Raw genomic sequence first — 21,536 nt, forward strand, 5'->3', positions numbered from 1 at the left:
TAAACTCACTCTCTCACGCTACAGGCGAGCTGGCATATTGTGTTACTTTTGGTAGCTGGGTGTAAGACATGACTTTGTGAACTCGCATTCACTCATTCAACGTAGTAGAAATATCATGTCATTGTCAAATAGTGCAGTTGTAAGTTAAAAGATTCAACGACTATTTCAGAAGCAAGGAAAACTGGACCCAGAAGAATAGTTGCAGAAGCTCGAGATGAAATGTTATGGCGCTGATGGACATTGGAGGATACGCAGTGACTATGTTACCGCTCAGCGCCATGTTTGCACACGCCATGTACGGCAACTCGACTCGCCACCAGCAGCATGCAGGTTAAGACATTGTATGTGACCAACGTCTACATCCTAACGTTCAGACGTCGGACCTGAAGCCTAGGTTTGGACGGTGCTTTCCAAATTAAAAAAAATCTCGTCCAGGCAATGTTGAATCTCAAACCAGTGCTTCAAGTTGGGTAAAAGGTTTCATAAGCTTATATTTCTGTCAGAGTTACGTCCCTTTAGTATGCCATCAACCTCTTATTGAGGGTTCGAATCCCAGATTCCCCTTGATTATGGTTCCAGTCGATATAACTGAATGCTGACTTTTAAAGAGGTTCAAACCCAATTCACACACAAAACAGTACCAAATCAATTTATTTCATGTGTGATAAGATCCCCGTCATCTGTTCCGATACAGTCTCAGTTCATTCAACAGATCTCTTGCAATACGTCTAGTTAAACTGATCCTAGTCAGGTAAAACACTAGAAAAGGGAAATTTTCCTCGGGCATCACTTTAAATCCAGCGCGTCAACCATTTGTACAACCAATCCCCAAAATAATCTCAAACTTCCGCGTCATATGAAACAGACTCTGTTATCCATACAATGATCACAACTGTATTAAAGAGCTGAGTTCAGTGGGTGCAGTGTTGTGTTTGTTGCTGGTATTCGTGGTAGTGAAAATATAAAAACAACAACAACTAAAATGTCCTACCCCTCCTCACCTTTGAAAACAATGTGCCCGAGAAACATATATTTTTTATACGACAGCCTTACCTATCAGAACGTATGGATAAGAGAAATCCATATCCGGCACTACAATATGACCTGGTTGCACTGGTGGGACCAGAGTTATTTTCCACGTTGTACCTGACATGAACATGTCATGGGTTTCCGTGTTAATGTTGATCAACATGCATTCATAGTTAAAATCCTTTCTATTTTTATTTGGATACAGGCCGTTGATGTTCAGGGGTGTATGGGGGTAATTGTGCTTCAAATAGTTTAATTGTGACATGCTAATATATTTATTTGTAACAATAATGATACTGTTCGATTTCAACTTATAAAGAAATTGTTCTTGCCCTTAAAATGAGGCCAAAACGATAATCAGGCTCGAACAAAAGTCCCAGAAAAAAACTTATAAATATTGAATGATCGGTGTCCTATTGGTATGTACATATTGCAGACAGATTGGGATTGAAATTAAACACACATGCGTTTTTCGTTTTTAAATCAACCAAATGCGTAGTACGAGCATTCTATCCAAGGGGACCGCCTCCGTGGTCTTGTGGTAGAGCGTCCGCCCGGAGAGCGGAAGGTCCGGGGTTCGATCCCCGGCCGCGTCATACAAAAAGACGTTAAAAGATTGTACTTGTTGTTACCCTGTCTGGCGCTCGACATTAAGGGGCTAAAACAAGGACTGGTCGGCTCGGAGTCAGTATACTGTGTCTGAGTGGGTTTCCTGTGAAACTGCGGCATGGTATCTCAGTGAGCTAGCATTATAAATCGGCATCAGTCCGGACTAGTACAAGCAGCTGTACACACACATACACGTGCATGCACGTCGCTATATAAGTGCAATAATCTTGGACGCGACGTTAAACCCAATTTCACCTCACCTCACCTATCCAAGGGTGTTTAAAGGGTAATATTCATTAATGTGTGAATGTGCTCACAAACACATGCGGAGAAATGAACCAACCCTTATTATAGCTGTATACTAGATAACGAAAACAGGGTCATTGGGTTTTGGCCTAAAATAGATAAATAGCCCTGTTTATCATTGCTCTTATCAGACCACTGTGTCATTGGGGTGCATTTGTTCACTGTCAGCAGGATACCTGTCAACTCTGTCTGATTCGAAGACCCTACGGGTACGTGGTTGGCTGCCAGTCTGATTTAAACCAGCAAAGAATTGTAATATGTGACAATATATTCAGCATAAATTGGTGACCGTGAAGATCCGGGGTAGAATAGGTCTTGAGCAACCCAAGCTTGCCGCAAATGACGACTATGCTTGTCGAAAGAGGCGACTAACGGGATCGGGTGGTCAGGCTCGCTGACTTGGTTGAGCATGTCATCGTATCCCAATAGCGTAGATCGATGCTCATAATGTCAATCACTGGATTGTCTGGTCACGACTGGATTATTTACAGACCGCCGTCATACAGATGTAATATTGCTGTGTGCGGCGTTAACTAACAAACAAACAAACAAACAAACTTAAATTGGTGATATGTGGTTGAGTGCAAGAACTATATTGGAGCTGTCAATGACAAAGCAGCCATCAGCATTATGTACGCCGTCGGGGAACGATGACACACAATCAACCAGGTCACAGAGAACGATCCATTTAGTCTCCTCGTGAGGCTGCTAGGGACCTCCTCTAAACTGGAATCCCCACGAGCGTAAAATACGTTTATATCATAAAGTCATTTATGACATTTTGACATAAATTTTGATATAAATAGATAAAAGCTATATATCGTTTCCAAGACACCCTTGTTATAATAAATAATCCCCCAAAACCCCTAGTTATAATAAATAACCCCCCAAAACCCTTTGTTATATTAAATAACCCCACAAATCCAATGATTGTCGTAAGATTCGACAAGTATATAATTGGCCATATCGCCGAAATGCAAAACCCTCAGGACCTACATGCCACCAAGCTGACACGCCGTGATAAATTGAAATACTTTCAGTGCGGCGTCAAACAAACTCACTCATATTATTCACTAATATGAACCCTATCATACTGGAGAGCAACATAGAAATGTTTGATGGTGGCTAAAAATTAAGATGGTTATTCGATGGTGATGTATTTGATGCTTATATCATGGTTGTATTTTGGACATTAAGTTTGTATTTGTTCGTCGACTGTTTTCAGCCAAGTAACGTTTTGATAACGTTTGTAATTTTTTGGTCAATTCTAATTTTCAAACGTATACTTTCTTTTGCCCGGCAGTTTATAAATGTTTATTTCCAGTAAGACAAAAACATTTACACAAGTCTCCTGACATTGTAACTGCACTTCCTGGGTATTAGACTCATGCAATTGAATTCCTATATTGTTTATGTATGATGTCAGCGTCGCCCTAACAATCATTATTAACGCATTTGTCAGGAAACAGCAAGACACGCCGAGACGCTCATGTGTAGCCGCTCAGCGTATGGGGATGTTAAGCTGTGGACGGGGATCTGACGTGAGGAGGATATGAGCGGCTCAATGTCACTGACTCTCATCCCCAGTCAGCTGATGCTGTGGCGTTTCCGCATCTTGACAAATGTATGTAAATAAAAGTGACAAAGGGGCGTTGGGGTTGTCTTATATCCTTAGCCTTAAAGGAGGCCTGTGAGGTCAAATATACGGCTTCCCTGGTCTCAAATCTGGATATCTCGGCACTTGTTTATCATAAACTGCGGTGCAGAGTTGCAGATGTGCAGAGTTGCCGATGTGCAGAGTTGCCTCCCCTCAGTATACCAGAATCTTGTGGTCAGGCGACTCACAGGAAACTTATTGACAGCGGAACACCGTCGTCAGAGATTGAGATGGGCCCGGACTGTACGTCGTTGGGAGCGTCGTGACTGGCAGAGGGTCGTCTTCAGTGATGAAAGTCGGTTCTGTCTGTCCAGAGCTAATGGAAGGACAGCGTGTTTACCGCCGAAGGGGAGAACGAACGGCGGTATGTTGCGTTCAGGAGGTCGGTCAGGTGGAGCGGGTTTTATGGTGAGGGGAGGAATTTGTTGGCAGGAGAGAACACCACTGGTTATCTAGACTAACATCTAGTCTCTGAAAAATATCTTCCAGAAAAAAAACAGTTGTTAAATTATCTTAATAAAGATATAATAAAAAGGAGCCCGGAGATTCTTCATTTTCCGATACTGCAGTAATCTAGACTTGCCTGCAAATATAGACTTGCATGGGTTTTATTGGATATATTTGTTTGAGGGTCTGTATGACAAACAACTGGTCATCGTTAAATCCCATACAGCCCGAATCGTACAGAACGTCCTTGCAGCAAACAACGTCAACGTATTGCCGTGGCCTGCACGCTCCCCAGACATGTACCCCATAGAACTTTTCTGGGATGTCAAGGATATTCGTGTTCGACAGGGATCACATCCTCCAGGCAAACGATAAGAACTGATTAAGGCCCTCCAAGAAGAATGGCGACGTATCCTACGTGACGGCATCAGGCGACTGACGTTTAATTTCTGGGCGCCGGAGTGTTTTTGCGTGTCCTGAAGCAGGGGGTGGTCAGACACGCTATTAATGTGACATGTCATTGAACTTAGATGTGTTGAGCTTTGTCCATGACATTGAAAGCTTGTTTTTGCAACCCTGCCTCATTTCGGGCAACTGTCATGCCAATATCGGATGTTGTATGACTGTCATTTTAAATGTTGAATCGTTGAGATTTTGATACAGTTTACTTCATGCGTCTATCGTTTGTGGTTTAAACTATGGCAAACCTTCCTTTGACCGTCATTTTAATGGATTATCATTCGATGAAAATGTTTATACAATTGAAATCAACTATATTAACTGTCTAGCACCCGAGGAATTTCTTACCTGTTCTGATTGTATGTATTTATTCTGGTTGTTTAATATTTTAATGAACAGGCATCTACTTAATAAAGTTCATAACCACCCTGTTTACGCTAGATCAGCGGAATTACATATTCTTTTAGTTTTTCACAACATATATTGATTTAATAATTTAATGATAAATTGATTTCATAATTTCAAAATTTCATTATTTTATTTATTTCAAAATGCATGTTTGACCTTTAAGGACTGTTTGTAATAACCAGTCTCCGAACAATTTGTCTTTTATACTCTGAATGAAATACGCCCTTGTTATCTAAGCCTAACCAAGTTCACATCACCAACAATCACAAACGCGTTCATGAGATTAGAAGATCGTGCACATGACTTACACATGAACAATAACAGAGTGGTTAAGAAGAGGCCTACCTATGTAAAAAACAATTCTAATTAATGTTTATGTTTACAAGTTTAAGTAAACCACAGCTGGACTAACGAGAGAGGCAAACCCAAACTGGACAAGCGTTTAAGTTATCGTAAAACGGAACAAGTGTTTAGAAGTCGTAGCAGCATGTGTGTGTGTTTGCGTGACGTGTACTGAACACGGAGAACAGGGCCAGAGGGAAACGGGGCATACGGCCACTTGCAGGGAGCGGAGCGGTAGTGTGGGCTAAGGCTTCTGTCGGTGTGTGTAATTGGATCGGTGGAATATTAAATGTGAGACACTTGTGCCGTTTTCAACATGGAATATAAGGCTTGGACTACGTTGTTTGTGATTTTGGTTCAAATCTTGGTAAGTACAGTTTTAGTCATTATGTTATTAGCATTTAATTGGTCTTTAGCATTATGTAACAATGCATTAAAATGTTTGTTAATTTGTCTTGTCATGTATTTTGGTACCTGTTATGCCTACATGACAGATCGTGTCATATTTTTTAACACATGTGTTATAATGCTGCGTCGGTAGATAATTATTATTCCCGAGCTGACTCGTATCTGAGATTCCAGATGGGAAAGGTTAATTCTTATGCAAATATCATTTTTCATGGTGTAGCCGAAGCTATGTCATATATAACGGAATATATGTCCACATATTTGACCATAAATTAAATGCTTATATATAAAATATAAGAATACCTTCACTGTTCTTTGTTAATGGATGCATACCGGGGAATATATGAATATATTTGCATAAATCATGATATATTTGAGTCATACTTAACCCCACCCAATATTACATGCAAATGAATAACGGCCTTCCCAGAAATAGCCCATCATTTGGACAGTGCCCGTGACACATGCTGACGTTGAGAGATTTCTGGTGTATTTAAACCACGCTGTAAATCCTACACTGTCACTCAGGCTTAAAATACGAAAAAATCATAATTGCAGTCTTGACATTCAGATTCTTTTAAGATATATGTATGTGCGTCTGGAATCACAATGCAAGGAATTCCTATAACGTGTTTTATAACATTTACTGAATTATACATTTAGGTATGTAAGTAGGTGTACGGGGACAGAGATACAGGTATTGATTATTTTACTAACGTAAGGGCGTTGTTTAACGCAGTATGCGTTAAAGGGGGACCATGCTATAAGTTGTTATTAGTGACTGCGTTAAATAGGGGCGGTCGGGTAGCCTAGTGGTTAAACCGTTCCTCGTCACGCCTAAGACCCGGGTTCGATTCCCGACATGGGTACACGTGTGTGAAGTCCATTTCTGGTCTCGCCTGTCGTGCTATTGCTGGAATATTGCTAAAAGCGGCGTAAAACCATACTCATTCGTGAAGACATTGTTTTTGGGTAATCATCTGCAAAATTTGATAATACAATCTGAGTTTACAGACCAACGTGGGTTTTTAATAATCTAAATTTGTTTGGGCTACATTTTCACCCGAGCCAAGCTTCCCTTTAAGGTCGCTAGGAGGAAATAATTGTGAAAGTGCGATGGATAATTTTTTTGTAAATTAAATTTACAGTCACGTGTCCACATCCAGTCTTCATTTGGATTTGTTTTTGTGCCACGTGTTAGTGAGTATCTGGTACGTTGATACGTCCTGACTACTGCACACAGATCACAAACCAGTCGGTTAAGAAACGTCGGCGGAGAGTAGTTGGATGGGTAACAGTGTTCCTTAGTGTTTCTAGGGCTTCGTTTCTGCCACATATTGAAACACAATTATGTAACATGTACTTGTGGTATCTCCTTAGGCAAGGGGCTTTGTTCGAAATATGCCTGTGTTCACCCTCAGTGAATGGGTACCCGGTAGAACTGCAACCTTCTAGCGCCAAATACGGTAGCTTGGTTTGTTGGTTTGCTTTATTTAAAGCCGCACTCAGCAGTATTCCAGCTATATGGCGGCGATCTGTAAATCATCGAGTGTGGGACAGACAATTCAGTGATTGACATCATGAGCGTCGATCTATGCAATTGGGATACGATGGCATGCATCAACCAAGTCAGTGAGCCTGACCACCCGATCCCGTTAGTCGTATACTACCCACTCGGACGTAAATGGAATTTAAGTACACACTGACACAAAGATCGGGGTCATCATAATGCTGTGCGGGGGCACGGGTGGCCCAGTCGCCTAGGGCGCCGCGATTCGCTGTGCAGAGTTGCGTCCCTTGGGCACGCCAGAAACCTATGATTGTGGGTTCGAATCCCGGTTCGCCCCGATTATGTTTCTAGGTTTGTCAGCACCGTACCCGTGCTCGTGGGTTTCACCGAAGTGGTAACCGTCTGAGACCTGCATCACTTCGGGCTTTCGCCCCACATTAAGCTGATACCGCGATATACATGTAACTGGAATACTGTTAAAAGCGGCGTTAAACCAAACTCACTCACTCACTCACTCATAATGTTGTGCCATGATCATTCAATTGGTGACTGGAAACTAACTCCTTATAACATGGACAGGAAAAACGGAATACGTTTCTTGGGAAATGTTCCTGCATTACACGCCATCTCATCCTCGCTTAGCCAGGGTACATTACATCTTCATTCCTATATGATACAGATTTATCATAATGAAATACTGTGCAGAGTTGCGTCCCTTGGGCACGCCAGATTCCTGTGATTGTGGGTTCCAACCCGTACGCCCCGATTATGTTTCTAGGTTTGTCAGCACCATACCCGTGCTCGTGGGTTTCACCGAAGTGGCAAACGTCTGAGACCTGCATCACTTCGGGCTTTCCTCCCACCCTAGCTGACACGCCGCGATATAAGTGGAATACTGTTAAAACCCAACTCACTCACTCTTAAAGAAAAGTATACAAGTGTTTTATGAGAGAGGACGGGCTGAGGAAGTTCTTTATGGGGCTGTCACTGTGACACACGTCTCCAGGAAGGATTACACGGCCACAGTAAGCTGATAGACCAGTTGGTTGTTTCCTGTGTAATAGATGCTTTAAAGGTGTACTTAATTATCTTATGTTTCGTCCATCGCATTACACGCGGTGTCACAGCTGTTTTCAATAAGATTTAGTATACCCGATAGCAGAGACAATTTCCAAATGTTTAACTGTTTAGTTTGCCTTGAAACAAATAGTTTGTGTGTGTGCACCCCGCTCTTCCCCTTTATAAACGAAATATATCATAATGTTTTGTTAAATTCAGCTCGGTTTGTGCCCGCAAAATGTGTCACTTATTTACAGAACATTATATCACGTTTCATCATTTAAACTGTTCTGTCTCCGTCTAGCTGTACCCGTAGATGAGCACATCAATGACACTTGTTATATGTGACGGGTTCAAAGTATCCTGTATTATCTGATAAAGTTATCATATTTACAAGTGACATGCATTTCTATATCGTTTGACATGCCTCCGACTTCTCATACCTGTGGGAACACGTGGTAAGGGTCTCACACGACTCTGATAGCCTACATAAAACAAAACACCATTATAAAACAACACTGATTTTAACACTGATGTGTCATGCATAATTGTGTACTACAGAACGAGTAAGTGAGTGAGTGAGGTTTTTATGCCGTTTTCAGCAATAACTCCGCATGACATGCATTGTACCCATGTAGGGAAGCGAACCCGTCTCTTCGGTGTAGCACGCAGCATATTAATGATGCACGTAATAGTTAAGTTTTAAGTAAAGTTAACTTATAATGATTATTCAGCGACTTATCTAGAAGCACTTTTTCGCGCCATCGAGACAATCGCAAGCGTTGTGTGGGCACCTGCTGTCTATCTGGAAGAGAATGTTACAGCTACATGCGTGAACACGCTCGGTATGTACACTAAACAGAATAGTATGCATGTTAACAAACATTTGATGTGATATACTCAAGCATCCGTCACTTGTAAAGCGCCTCCCCCCCTCTCTCTCTCTCATGCTTGCTCACATATCATTCGTTTTATATTTCCAATTCCTCCCCTCCTCTCTCTCTCTCTCTCTCTCTCTCTCTCTCTCCCCCGCCCTCTCTCTCTCATGCTTGCTCACATATCATTCGTTTTATATTTCCAATCCCTCCTCCCCCGCCCTCTCTCTCTCATGCTTGCTCACATATCATTCGTTTTATATTTCCAATCCCTCCCTCCCCTTTCTCTCTCTCACTCTCTCTCATGCTTGCTCACATATCATTCGTTTTATATTTCCAATCCCTCCCTCCCCCTTTCTCTCTCTCACTCTCTCTCATGCTTGCTCACATATCATTCGTTTTAATTTTCCAATTGCCCCTCTCTCTCCCTCTTTCTCTCACTAACTCATGGTTGCTCGCTCCCTCCCTCACTCATTCACTCACATATCATTCGTTTTATTTTTCCACCCCCCTCTGTTTCTCTCTCTCTCTCTCTCTCTTTCTCCCTCCCTCCCTCCCTCCCTCATTCACTCACCCACTCACATGTCATCCGTTTTATATTTCCAATCCCTCTCTCTCTCTCCCTCTCTCTCTCTCTCTGGTATACGCTTATTTCTTTAACCGATAACATATAGCCTACAACGTGGAAACATACCGACGTCTTATTCTATAGAAATGTCATACACCGCTTATTTGAGCTGGGTTGCCCACAACACTACCATCCGTCCTTGCAGTTGACTCACTCTGTGATCGGGACAAGCACTTTATCTACATGTGTACTTTACCTGAAGGTGACTTGTCTATTCCGCTGTATGTGGGCCATATCTGATCAGCTAGGAGAACGTTGCATTTGTCAACACCCTGCAAGTGTTGTTGTGTCACTGTGTCAAGTTTTGTCCACACAATAACGCGTGGTCCAGCCCCATGTGCTGAATCGAACCCGGGCCTTCAGCGTGAGGGGCGAACGCTTTAACCACTAAGCTACCCCAATGTTTTATGACCAGATCAGTTCTTATGTGTTTAATCATACATTAACTTTCATGCTAAATTTAACATAAAAATATGTTGGCGACTTTCGAAAGAAGTTCTTTCCTAGGAAGAAATTAGACATAATCGTATCTCTGTAAAGGAAATGCCAGATTCACTAACCCAGTGACAAACAGTCCGTCTGAAATATACTATGCAGGACGTCTTCGGTGTTAAACATGAAGACATGTGAAGACCTGGGATAGAATAGGTCTTCAGCAACCCATGCTTGTCGTAAAAGGCGACTATGCTTGTCCAAAGAGGCGACTAACGGTATCGGGTGGTCAGGCTCGCTGACTTGGTTGATGCATGTCATTAATCCCAATTGCGTGGATCGATGCTCATGATGTCAGTCATTGTATTGTCTGGTCCAGACACAATTATTTACAGACCGCCGTCATATAGCTGGAATATTGCTCAGTGTTGCGTTAAACAACAAACCAACAAACCGACAAATGATAAACAGACCAAAGCAAAGTTAATCTGTAATGACATACTTCATCGATGTATATAGCGTTGAAGCACAGATTTCATTTTGTTTCCATGTAAACTTATCATTTTTAACTCGTATCCTGTATTAATTTTCGGACGAAATGACGTTTTCTGTAACGTAACATACACGTTGACATAGAGAGTCGACATCAGATGACGTGTCGCGTCATACCAATATACTTTAAATCATGGTACTTGGTGTATAAGGGGATACGACACGGATTCTTCAGCTCGGAGTCTGTATACTGTGTCTGAGGGGTATCCATGTTAAACTGGGGCATGGTATCTCAGTGGGCAAGTATACTGTGTCTGAGGGGTATCCATGTTAAACTGGGGCATGGTATCTCAGTGGGCAAGTATACTGTGTCTGAGGGGTATCCATGTTAAACTGGGGCATGGTATCTCAGTGGGCAAGTATACTGTGTCTGAGGGCTATCCATGTTAAACTGGGGCATGGTATCTCAGTGGGCAAGTATACTGTGTCTGAGGGCTATCCATGTTAAACTGGGGCATGGTATCTCAGTGGGCAAGTATACTGTGTCTGAGGGGTATCCATGTTAAACTGGGGCATGGTATCTCAGTGGGCAGGCACTATAAAACTGGCACAAGTCCGGACTAGTACCAGCTGCCACACATACATAATCTTGGACGCGACGTTGAAATCCATTCACCTTACTTTGTTGCATCATATGACGTGACTCCGGCCCCTCTGGAATAACTTGTACGTTGTGGTCGTAGTTCAAAATTTTGCAGTGGTCTAATTAATATATAGTGCTCTAAATAAAAATTAAATTTCACATGTCGTTTTTATTAGCTTCAGCAATGTCAGTACCGTGTCAGCTATCGTGTCACTGGATTTTCTGGTTCATCGATCACTTGATTGTTTGGTTTGTGTACAGGGCGCTGTCGCATGGCAGGAGTACTGCTGTGCGGGGTTACCGATAAATACGTATTTGTTTTATGCAGATTGTATGAAATGCTTACCCTTTTTCGAAAACACTTGGAGTCATCACTTGTTTTCAGTGGTCCATTCATATACAGTAAACTACGGTTATAACGAACTCAAAGGGACCACTTATAGTTCGTTATAACCGTAGTTCATTATAAGCATATATACAGCATATATACAACAAATGGCCGGGACTAAAAAATAAGTTCGTTATATCAGTCAGTTCGTTATAAGCGTGTTCGTTATAACCGTAGTCTACTGTAATTGTCACAGCTATTTTGCCTTTTGGCCAAATTGAATCTGTTTCGGCGGCTTATCAAGACTTGTTATTCTCTTGCATTGACATTTTATATTTCTGCCTTAAGTTGAGCTATTATCAGTGGGACCATAGACATTTCTCAAAAAGAGACTAATGCCATTTCTAGATATTTCCAAAAGATACACTCTATGAAAATAGGGAAGGGTGGTGCTTAACATTTTTCAAGCTGTATAGATGCAATTAACCTTCTAGCGCCTAACAGGCAGCTTGGGTTGTATACTCCCCAGAGAGCTGAGAATGACTTTTGAGTGCAAATTGATCTAGTGACCGGGGTAATAAAAGCGCTTTGAGTATGCCCCTGAGTGGTGTGGAAATATGCGCATTATAAATAGCCTGTTATTATTATTTAAATTTTGCAAAAACACATCATATTCCTTGTTCCCACTGCTGACGTCTGTCTGAAATGCAGTACACGTGTACCGACAAAATCAGGAAACCACATGTTTTTTTTATCCATGGTCCTCTTGAATTTCGCTCCCACTTCCCCGTTCACTGTATCCGAAAGGTCAGAGGTTGCAGGAGGATACACAGACTGTCCTCGGTCGAACTCAGGTGGTCACGTGATTCTGTGTGTCGTCTGCTGGGTTACATAATCGTTAAACTGTCGTCTGGTGACCTTTACTAGTGAAGGTCACAAGCTGAGGAGATTAGACGTCCGACAACAGTACGCCAACCCCGAAATGAAGAATCGTTTGGGGAAAGAGGAAATATCCTTGAACACGTGATTCGGTTACAGACTTCATTTTGCCTGAACCTTTTTCGATCCTTTTTTCGTTTTTAAACAGATGTGTTTGTTTGGGATTATGAAAGAAAATAGCCACGTTTCAATTTTGGTCATATATCCAAAGGAATTTTGCCTGTTTTCTTCTTCTTTTGCAAAACGTTTAAACATACATGCCTGAAGTGATATGGGCGGGGCCATTTTGACCTTGTGTGGAGTGTTCAAAACAGTATATGCCGTCTTGAATATGTTGGCTGTAGCGCCGAAATATTTAACACAACTGCGAAGACGTGTGACATTGTTTTCAAATGACTTTCGTTAATTCCTTAATTCCTAATTTTGTTTTTTGTGACCTCACAAGAACACTACCATTTTCTCCGACCATCCAATGCTTGTAGGGTTGGTGTTGTAGCCTAGTGGTTAAAGCTTTCGCTCGTCTCGCCGAAGGCCCAGGTTCGATTCCCCACGTGGATACAATACGTGAAGCCCATTTCTGGCGTCCCCTGTCGAGTTATTGCTGGAATAGTATTTAAATCGGCTTAGTTATAAATAAGTATACATTTAAGCGAATTGCTGCATAGTTTAGATAACTTCTTTTAACAGTTTACTCTGAACGAATCATAATGTCACGTTCATAAAATATATACCATTTGCAAGAACGGCGTAATACCGTTTTCACTGCGATATCTGTCAACTTCAGAGACCTAAACACAACTCTTGTATGCATGTTTGTGTATCCAGTCGTATATAAACACGTCAAACATACCGTCCAGATAAGCGAGTGTCCGCATTTTAGAGATTCAGCATAACGGCCGGAAGGTTTGGGACGATCAAGTTAAATCTATGTAAATCATCTGACCGATGTCTTGATTCTATTATAATTTATCATTTCATATCCGTTTCTTTAGATTCTAATTATATTTTTCGAGGAAATTTCCTAATTTGTTCCATTTATTTGTGATAATGTTTGTTTAGTTTTTTAGTATGAACATTATTCAGATCAACAACCCAAAGCAATATTTTGTATGAGCCAGTTTTTATGTTTTTACGTATGTGGTGAGGTGGACTGATGCCGATTTTATATCGCCATCCAACTGAGATACCATGCCGCAGTTTAACATAAATACCCCACTCAGATAAAGTTTACTGACTCCGAGCCGACCAGTCCTTGTTTAGCCCATTAATGCCGGGCGTCAGACAGGGTAACAACAAGTATCAGCTTTTGGTAGGACGAAAATCGAACCCCGGACCTTCCGCTCTCCGGGCGGACGGCTCTACCAATAGACCGCGGAGGCAGACTTACGATAGATGTCAACATCGAGTTATGAAATCGTGTTACGACATGTCTGTAACGCCCAACAGGTTACACGTGTGCATGTGTCCGACGACGTCCCCGATGCCATCACAAAAAATCGTATTTGCTGAATAGGGGTAACCAGGTCGTCAAAGCCAGCGCTTTGCAGAGTTGCGTCCCTTAGGTGTTCCAAAAACGAATTATCGTGCGTTCGAATCCCAGATTCGGCCCGATAATATTTCTAGGACTGTCCGCATTAGCACCATATCCGTACTCGTCGGGTTCACCAAACTGGTAAACATTGAAAACATGAACATATCTGTTTTCATTTAACATCAATCTGATATACATTCACATACCTGAAATGCTGTTCAAAGCGGCGGTAAACTCACTCACTCACTCACTCACTCAGTATAAACACTTCTGATAGCTCACTGAGCATGGGGGCGGTTGGGTAGCTTTGTGGTTAAAGCGTTCGCTCGTCACGCCGAAGACCCGGTTCGATTCCCCACATGGGTACAATGTGTGAAGCCCATTTCTTGCGTAAAACCACTCACTGGGCATGCTTGATGTCACAAAAATTGTCTGGTTCCTCTTTTCAGAAATTAATATAAGTGTTTTGAAGTAGCAGCGGGGAAAATAGTCAAGCAGCCCACCTACAACCTACCCATCACAATAAAGGGTCGTTCCCTATGACACAAAACGCTGAGCCCAGACTTCAGAATCTCCCCTAAACGGTTGTTCACTGACAACTGACAATTTCCTAAACATAGGAAAATATCCTTTTGGCCAGTTATGGAATTCAAACGATGTTCTCTATCCACATACTGAAGCATGCGTTAACCTGACATGAACAGTTTATGCCCATAGCAAGACAATGACTCACATGAGACAGTCAGTAGTCAATTTTTCAAAACGTAAGACAAGGATACAAATAAAGCTCATGTCGTCAGCTTATTACGTGACAGAAATACCTATAAACAATGCACTGACACAATCTGACCCACAGCATATATGCCGATACGCAATCCCTTCTCAGCTCCAGCAGCCTATACCCATCCCCTTCTGAGCTCCAGCAGTCTATACTCATCCCCTTCTCAGCTCCAGCAGCCCATACTCATCCCCTTCTCAGCCCCAGCAGCCTATACCCACCCCCTTCTCAGCTCCAGCAGCCTATACCCATCCCCTTCTCAGCCCCAGCAGCCTATACTCATCCCATCCCCTTCTCAGCTCCAGCAGCCTATACCCACCCCCTTCTCAGCTCCAGCAGCCTATACCCATCCCCTTCTCAGCCCATGCAGCCTATACCCATCCCCTTCTCAGCCCCAGCAGCCTATACTCATCCCATCCCCTTCTCAGCTCCAGCAGCCTATACCCACCCCCTTCTCAGCTCCAGCAGCCTATACCCATCCCCTTCTCAGCCCCAGCAGCCTATACCCACCCCCTTCTCAGCCCATGCAGCCTATACCCATCCCCTTCTCAGCCCCAGCAGCCTATACTCATCCCATCCCCTTCTCAGCTCCAGCAGCCTATACCCACCCCCTTCTCAGCCCTAGCAGCCTATACTCATCCAATTCCCAGCTCCAGCAGCCTATACTCATCCCATTCTCAGCTCCAGCAGCCTATACTCATCCCATTCCGATGTCCAGCAGCCTATACTCATCCCCTTCTCAGCTCCAGCAGCCTATACCCATCCCCTTCTCAGCCCCAGCAGCCTATACCCATCCCCTTCTCAGCTCCAGCAGCCTATACCCATCCCCTTCTCAGCCCCAGCAGCCTATACCCACCCCCTTCTCAGCTCTAGGAGCCTATACTCATCCAATTCCCAGCTCCAGCAGCCTATACTCATCCCATTCCCAGGTCCAGCAGCCTATACTCATCCCCTTCTCAGCTCCAGGAGGCTATACCCATCCCCTTCTCAGCTCCAGCAGCCTAAACCCAACCCCTTCTCAGCTCCAGCAGCCTATACCCACCCCCTTCTCAGCTCCAGCAGCCTATACCCATCCCCTTCTCAGCCCCAGCAGCCTATACCCATCCCCTTCTCAGCTCCAGCAGCCTATACTCATCCCCTTCTCAGCCCTTGCAGCCTATACCCATCCCCTTCTAAGCTCCAGCAGTCTATACTCATCCCCTTCTCAGCCCCAGCAGCCTATACTCATCCCCTTCTCAGCCCCAGCAGCCTATACTCATCCCCTTCTCAGCCCCAGCAGCCTATACTCATCCCCTTCTCAGCCCCAGCAGCCTATACTCATCCCATTCCCAGTTCCAGGAGCCTATACACACACCCTTCTCAGCTCTTGCAGCCTATACACTGGGCTGACATATTATATATCAACACATACAACCGGACATTGTGCAACCCGTTGAGCACCCGTGTCACATGCGTGTCAACGCGTGTTAGGGGGATGAACTTCTAGGCAGTAGTGTATCATGTAAGTCTATAGTAGTTGGCAAGTCTAGATTACTAGAATTTCGGAAAATGAGCTTCTTTATATTTTACTTTATTAAGATAATCCAACAACTCCTTTCGGTGTACAACATTTTGATTTTAGAGACTAGATGTTAGTCAACCTGCACACATCCCCGTCTCAGTCCTGGCAGCCTGTACCCATCGCCTTCAAGACACTTGAGGTTTCCTTTAACACTCGTGGATCCATCGTGGACCCCTTTGTATATAACCTTATGCATGACTTATATATCAGAGTGGATAAGTAACTTTAAATGTGTTATTCTGAAACCCACGCGGTTTCTGCATCACTTCGGGATTTCCCCCCACATAAAACACTGCGATACAACTGAATACTGTTCAAAGCTCTAGCAGGCTTTACTCATACCCGTTACAGCTCTGAAATGTGAGGGTTCCTTGATCCTCGATGGTTCCTTTGAATAATTGTTTTTGTTTATTTTTATACATTAGGGTTATTTCTGGGACTATATGCGTGTCTAATACACTATGTGCATTTCAAAGCCAATTCGTCACAGGTGGTAGTATGTTACGTATAGAGATTTTACGACGGGACAGTTTATATTATTATTGACGACGTATTTACGCTTGTGCACACTGAATCAATTAGTCCACAGTGTAGGGTAATTGGACTTAATGGTCAGTGCTGGCCTTGATTAAACAAACTGGACAACCAGAAACTTGACCTTCACTACCATATCGGACCTATCTGTGATGACCACATGTGTTGAGTTTGACCATCCACAAAAAGTAGAGGTTTCAAACGAAATACACTGTTTAAGGCCAATCTCCTATACAGACCGTGAAACAAAACTGAATTTTCTAAGCAAATCTACAATTCTTTTGCAAGTTGGATGTTTCCTCATTTTCAGGAAACGAAGACATACTCTTTTCTCTTTTATATATATTTTTATATTACTTTGGCCTCTCTGTATAGTTATCTCACTCGAAACGTACATTTAAACTGCATGCGGAAAATGTTTCTTGTAAATTCTTTTCTTATGTAACTACCAACAGTAACAGGCAGATGGACTTGTATTTCCGGAAACGAAGAAATACTCTTTGCTCTTTTACATATTTTTTATATTACTTGGCCTCTGTGTATATTTATCTCACCCGAAACGTACATTTAAACTGCATGTGGAACATGTTTCTATGTAACTACCAACAGTAACAGGTAGATGGACCTGTATTTTCGTTAACCATCTTTAAGCAGAAACATCCGAGATTCTTAAGACACGTTAAGTAGCGTCACGCGTACTGTTTCCGCGATGATGCGCTGTGGGGACACCCCAACGGGCTCGCATGTCAACGTTAAGATTATATCGCTAATCTGCTGTACAAGCAGAAATAACCAGCTGGGATAAGTCAAGGTTTGCCATGCGTGGCATGATCTAATCCTACCACTCTTAAAGGAAGACGAGGATCAGGCCAATTTGCAGCCCCAGCAAGGTTAAATGGATAAAAATGTATGTTGTTTTCTGCTAAGAACATTTGTTTTGCGTACACCAATCTAATATAATGTTCACTTGATAACATAAAGTCATTGTATCCGTTTCAAACATGGCAATAATTACGTCTAGAGTTGTGTAGGTATGTCAGAACCCTATGATAGCAATATATACGTTTATTTACAAGTAACGGTTGATGATTTGATTAGGAGCATGGGTACAGTATAAAGACCATCCACCCATACACCAACAAACCCACACTGTAAACGTGAAAGGTGAGGTGAGGTGAAATGGGGTTTAACGTCGCGTCCAAGATTATTGCACTTATATAGCGACGTGCATGCACGTGTATGTGTGTGTGTGGCTGCTTGTACTAGTCCGGACTGATGCCGATTTATAGTGCTAGCCCACTGAGATACCATGTCGCAGTTTAACATGAATACCCCACTCAGACACAGTAAACTGACTCCGATCCGACCAGTCCTTGTTTTAGCCCCTTAATGCCGAGCGCCAGACAGGGTAACAACAAGTACAATCTTTTAACGTCTTTTTGTATGACGCGGCCGGGGAGCGAACCCCGGACCTTCTGCTCTCCGGGCGGACGCTCTACCACAAGACCACGGAGGCGGTGTAAACGTGAAAGAGGTGGAGCAGAACATGCTTACCCTTTTCGCAAAAAAAAAAGACCAGCTGTCAGCCATATGAGTTAGTGGCTGAATGAGTTTGGTTTAACGCCGCTGTTAACAGTATTCCAGTTATATCGCGGCGTGTCAGCTTAATGTGGGAGGAAAGCCCGACGTGATGCAGGTCTCATACGTTTACCACTTAGGTGAAACCCACGAGCACGGGTATGGTGCTGACAAACCTAGAAACATAATCGGGGCGAACCCGGATTCGAACCCACAATCATAGGTCTGTGGCGTGCGCAAGGGGAGCAACTCTGCACAGCGAATGGCTGGTACCAATATCTCAATGTGTCTGTATCTCTGAAGTATGACATTTCTAGCTGGTCACACATATCTTACATTGCTCTTTGTACAAATTGAAACCACGTTATATTAAACCTGTCCGTGAAGATCCGGGATAGAATAGGTCTTCGGCAACCCATTCTTGTCGTAAAAGGCGACTTACGTGTTCGAGTGGTCAGGCATGTCATCGTATCCCAATTGCGTAGATCCATGCTCATGATGTCAATCACTTTATTGTCTGGTCCAGACTCGATTATTTATAGACCGCCGTCATATAGCTGGAATAGTGCTGAGTGCGGCGTTAAACAACAAACACACAAACACAAATTATATTAAACAAAAGGTGATTATTTAATTTTAGCATTCACCAGTATATTCCATTTATAATATGCCTAATAATGTAACTTGTCCTGATGATCCAGTTGGTATGTACATCTACAACGGTAGTTTTAGGAGTGAGTGTGTTGGGTTTTAACGCCGCTTTCAACATTATTCCAGTCATATCACGGCGTGTCATCATAATGTGGGAGGAAAGCCCGAAGTGATGCAGGTCTCAGACCTTTACCACTTCGGTGAAACCAACGAGCACGGGTATGGTGCTGACAAACCTAGAAACATAATCTGGGCGAACCCCGATTCGAACCCACAATCATAGGTTTTTGGCGTGCCCAAGGGACGCAACTCTGCACAGCGAATCTCTGCGCCTTAGACGACTGGGCCACCCGTGTCCCCGTATTTTTAGGAAATTTCAATAGAGCGACAACATCCTTTATAATCACAAAGAGTAGTAATCATAAGAATCCATTGTACAATTCCGTCTACATGCATGCGAATCATTATCAGTGATGAGACAAGATGTCCCACACCTCAATCGTGGCTATACTGTTGCTAAATATATGCCATGTTGTCGTAGGATTGACATTCCATCAACGATGTTGTGACGTGATGTCATTTTGTTATCAGTGATGGTGAATTGCGAACACCTGGTATCATCACTATTTGAAAGCGATACATAAACACATGCTCATGATATAGTCGGAATCGTACAGTCAACTCTGCTTTAGGCAGCAATTTGTTATGAATATGGAAAGGGTTTTGCCTCTTTTCGTTATTCCACAACCCTGATTGTGGGTGAGGGGTGGTATAACTTCGTTAGCTAATATAAAGCTAACAAACCCTTACCAGGATATCTCTACATTTTGAAGAGTCCACTGTTAGAATCCTCAGAATGTAACTATACGATCATTAAGTTTAATGAGTAGGTTTAGGCGAATATAAGGATCCCTCAAGAAAGATTCGGCAATGTCTTCTGAATGTATGTTACCATTATGCTCATCATAAGTCAGGAGATATACAGTTTAACCTTGTTAATCATGACCCTGTTTTTCCGGAGAACATCTATAAGATGTTAATGAACATTACCGTTTACTAATGAATATAAGGTATTAATCCGAACAATGTCACTGGGGACCAAAGTCAAGATTTCAAGGTCATAAAGGAAGAAATGAGAATGCACAAAACCTTACTTTGGTATCAGGGCAGTTAGATCATCATATTCAGACCATGGATCATTAATGGATATGATAATATTGGACCATAGATCATAAATGAGTATGTTCCTCTCGAACCAAGAATCATAAATGATGGTATCAGACATTGGGTCATAAATGGATATGATGATATCAGATATTGGATCATAAATGGATATGTTGATATCGGACCATAGATCATAAATGAGTATGTTGCTGTCAACATAGAATCATAAATGGATATGTTACTGTCGAACCTAGGATCATAAATGAATATGATGGTATCGGACATTGGATCATAAATGGATATGACGATATCGGATATTGAATCATAAATGGATATGTTGATATCGGACCATAGATCATAAATGAGTATGTTACTGTCGAACATAGAATCATAAATGGATATGTTACTGTCGAACCTAGGATCATAAATGCGTACGGTGCTGTCGAACCTCGACTTCGGACTTACTTCGAAGCCACAACCAGGTCTTCACGGCTCTGCACACAGCCCCCATACCTCCCCCACTACCCACGACGGGACACAGAGCAAGATGAATAGGGTGTCATGCTATTTCCTGACAAGGAAGGGTCAGAGTGATGTTAAATAATGCAACGCACATAGGGCGCCTATTACGTTATAAACGTGGGGTGCATTTTCGAATAGGGCACTTCAGTGCAGAGGTTCTCTAGGTCGACCACAGAGAGAGGTAAAACAACGAGTCAGAGTATGACACAATTACACGTCTCTGTTACTGTAGAAACACATGCACCGACACGTGTAGACTTTGCCAAACGAACTCCAAAGGTCCTAGACTAAAATCTAGTCTCTGAAATGAACATATCGAACTAAGAAAAACCACTTGTTCAGTTATCTTAATAAAAATATAATAAAAAGGAGCCCAGTGACTCTTATACTGCAGTGATCTAGACTTGCCAAACATTATAGACTTGCACGGGCTGTATATGATATATATTTGTATCAGCGTCTGTAAGACAGACTACAAAGGTCCTTGAGTGAGACAGAGTCAATATCTGCGAGTTTTAGCTTACGTGTACGTAAACAGAGGCAATAATAACCCAATTATAAACCATACCACGGTGGGAGCATCCTAAATGGGTTCTCGCGTTGTGAATCAAACTTGGGTAAAGGGCGGGACACGCCAACGCTCGAA

At 42.6% G+C, this 21,536-nt stretch overlaps 1 protein-coding gene across 1 annotated transcript in view; it reads left to right on the top strand.

Annotated features, from left to right (window-relative positions):
• The first annotated feature begins 5,168 nt into the window (after window positions 1-5,168).
• LOC124143940 overlaps window positions 5,169-21,536 on the top strand; it is a 48,084-nt gene continuing 31,716 nt past the window's right edge. Inside the window, exon 1 of the mRNA XM_046513099.2 lies at window positions 5,169-5,624. Coding sequence (XP_046369055.2) covers window positions 5,574-5,624 — 51 coding nt within the window. The 5' untranslated portion in view covers window positions 5,169-5,573. The remainder of the gene's footprint in view (window positions 5,625-21,536) is intronic.

The sequence above is a fragment of the Haliotis rufescens genome, unplaced genomic scaffold (assembly GCF_023055435.1).
Source record: "Haliotis rufescens isolate VD_foot unplaced genomic scaffold, xgHalRufe1.0.p SCAF_6, whole genome shotgun sequence".
In the NCBI taxonomy this organism is placed as follows: Eukaryota; Metazoa; Mollusca; class Gastropoda; order Lepetellida; family Haliotidae; genus Haliotis; species Haliotis rufescens.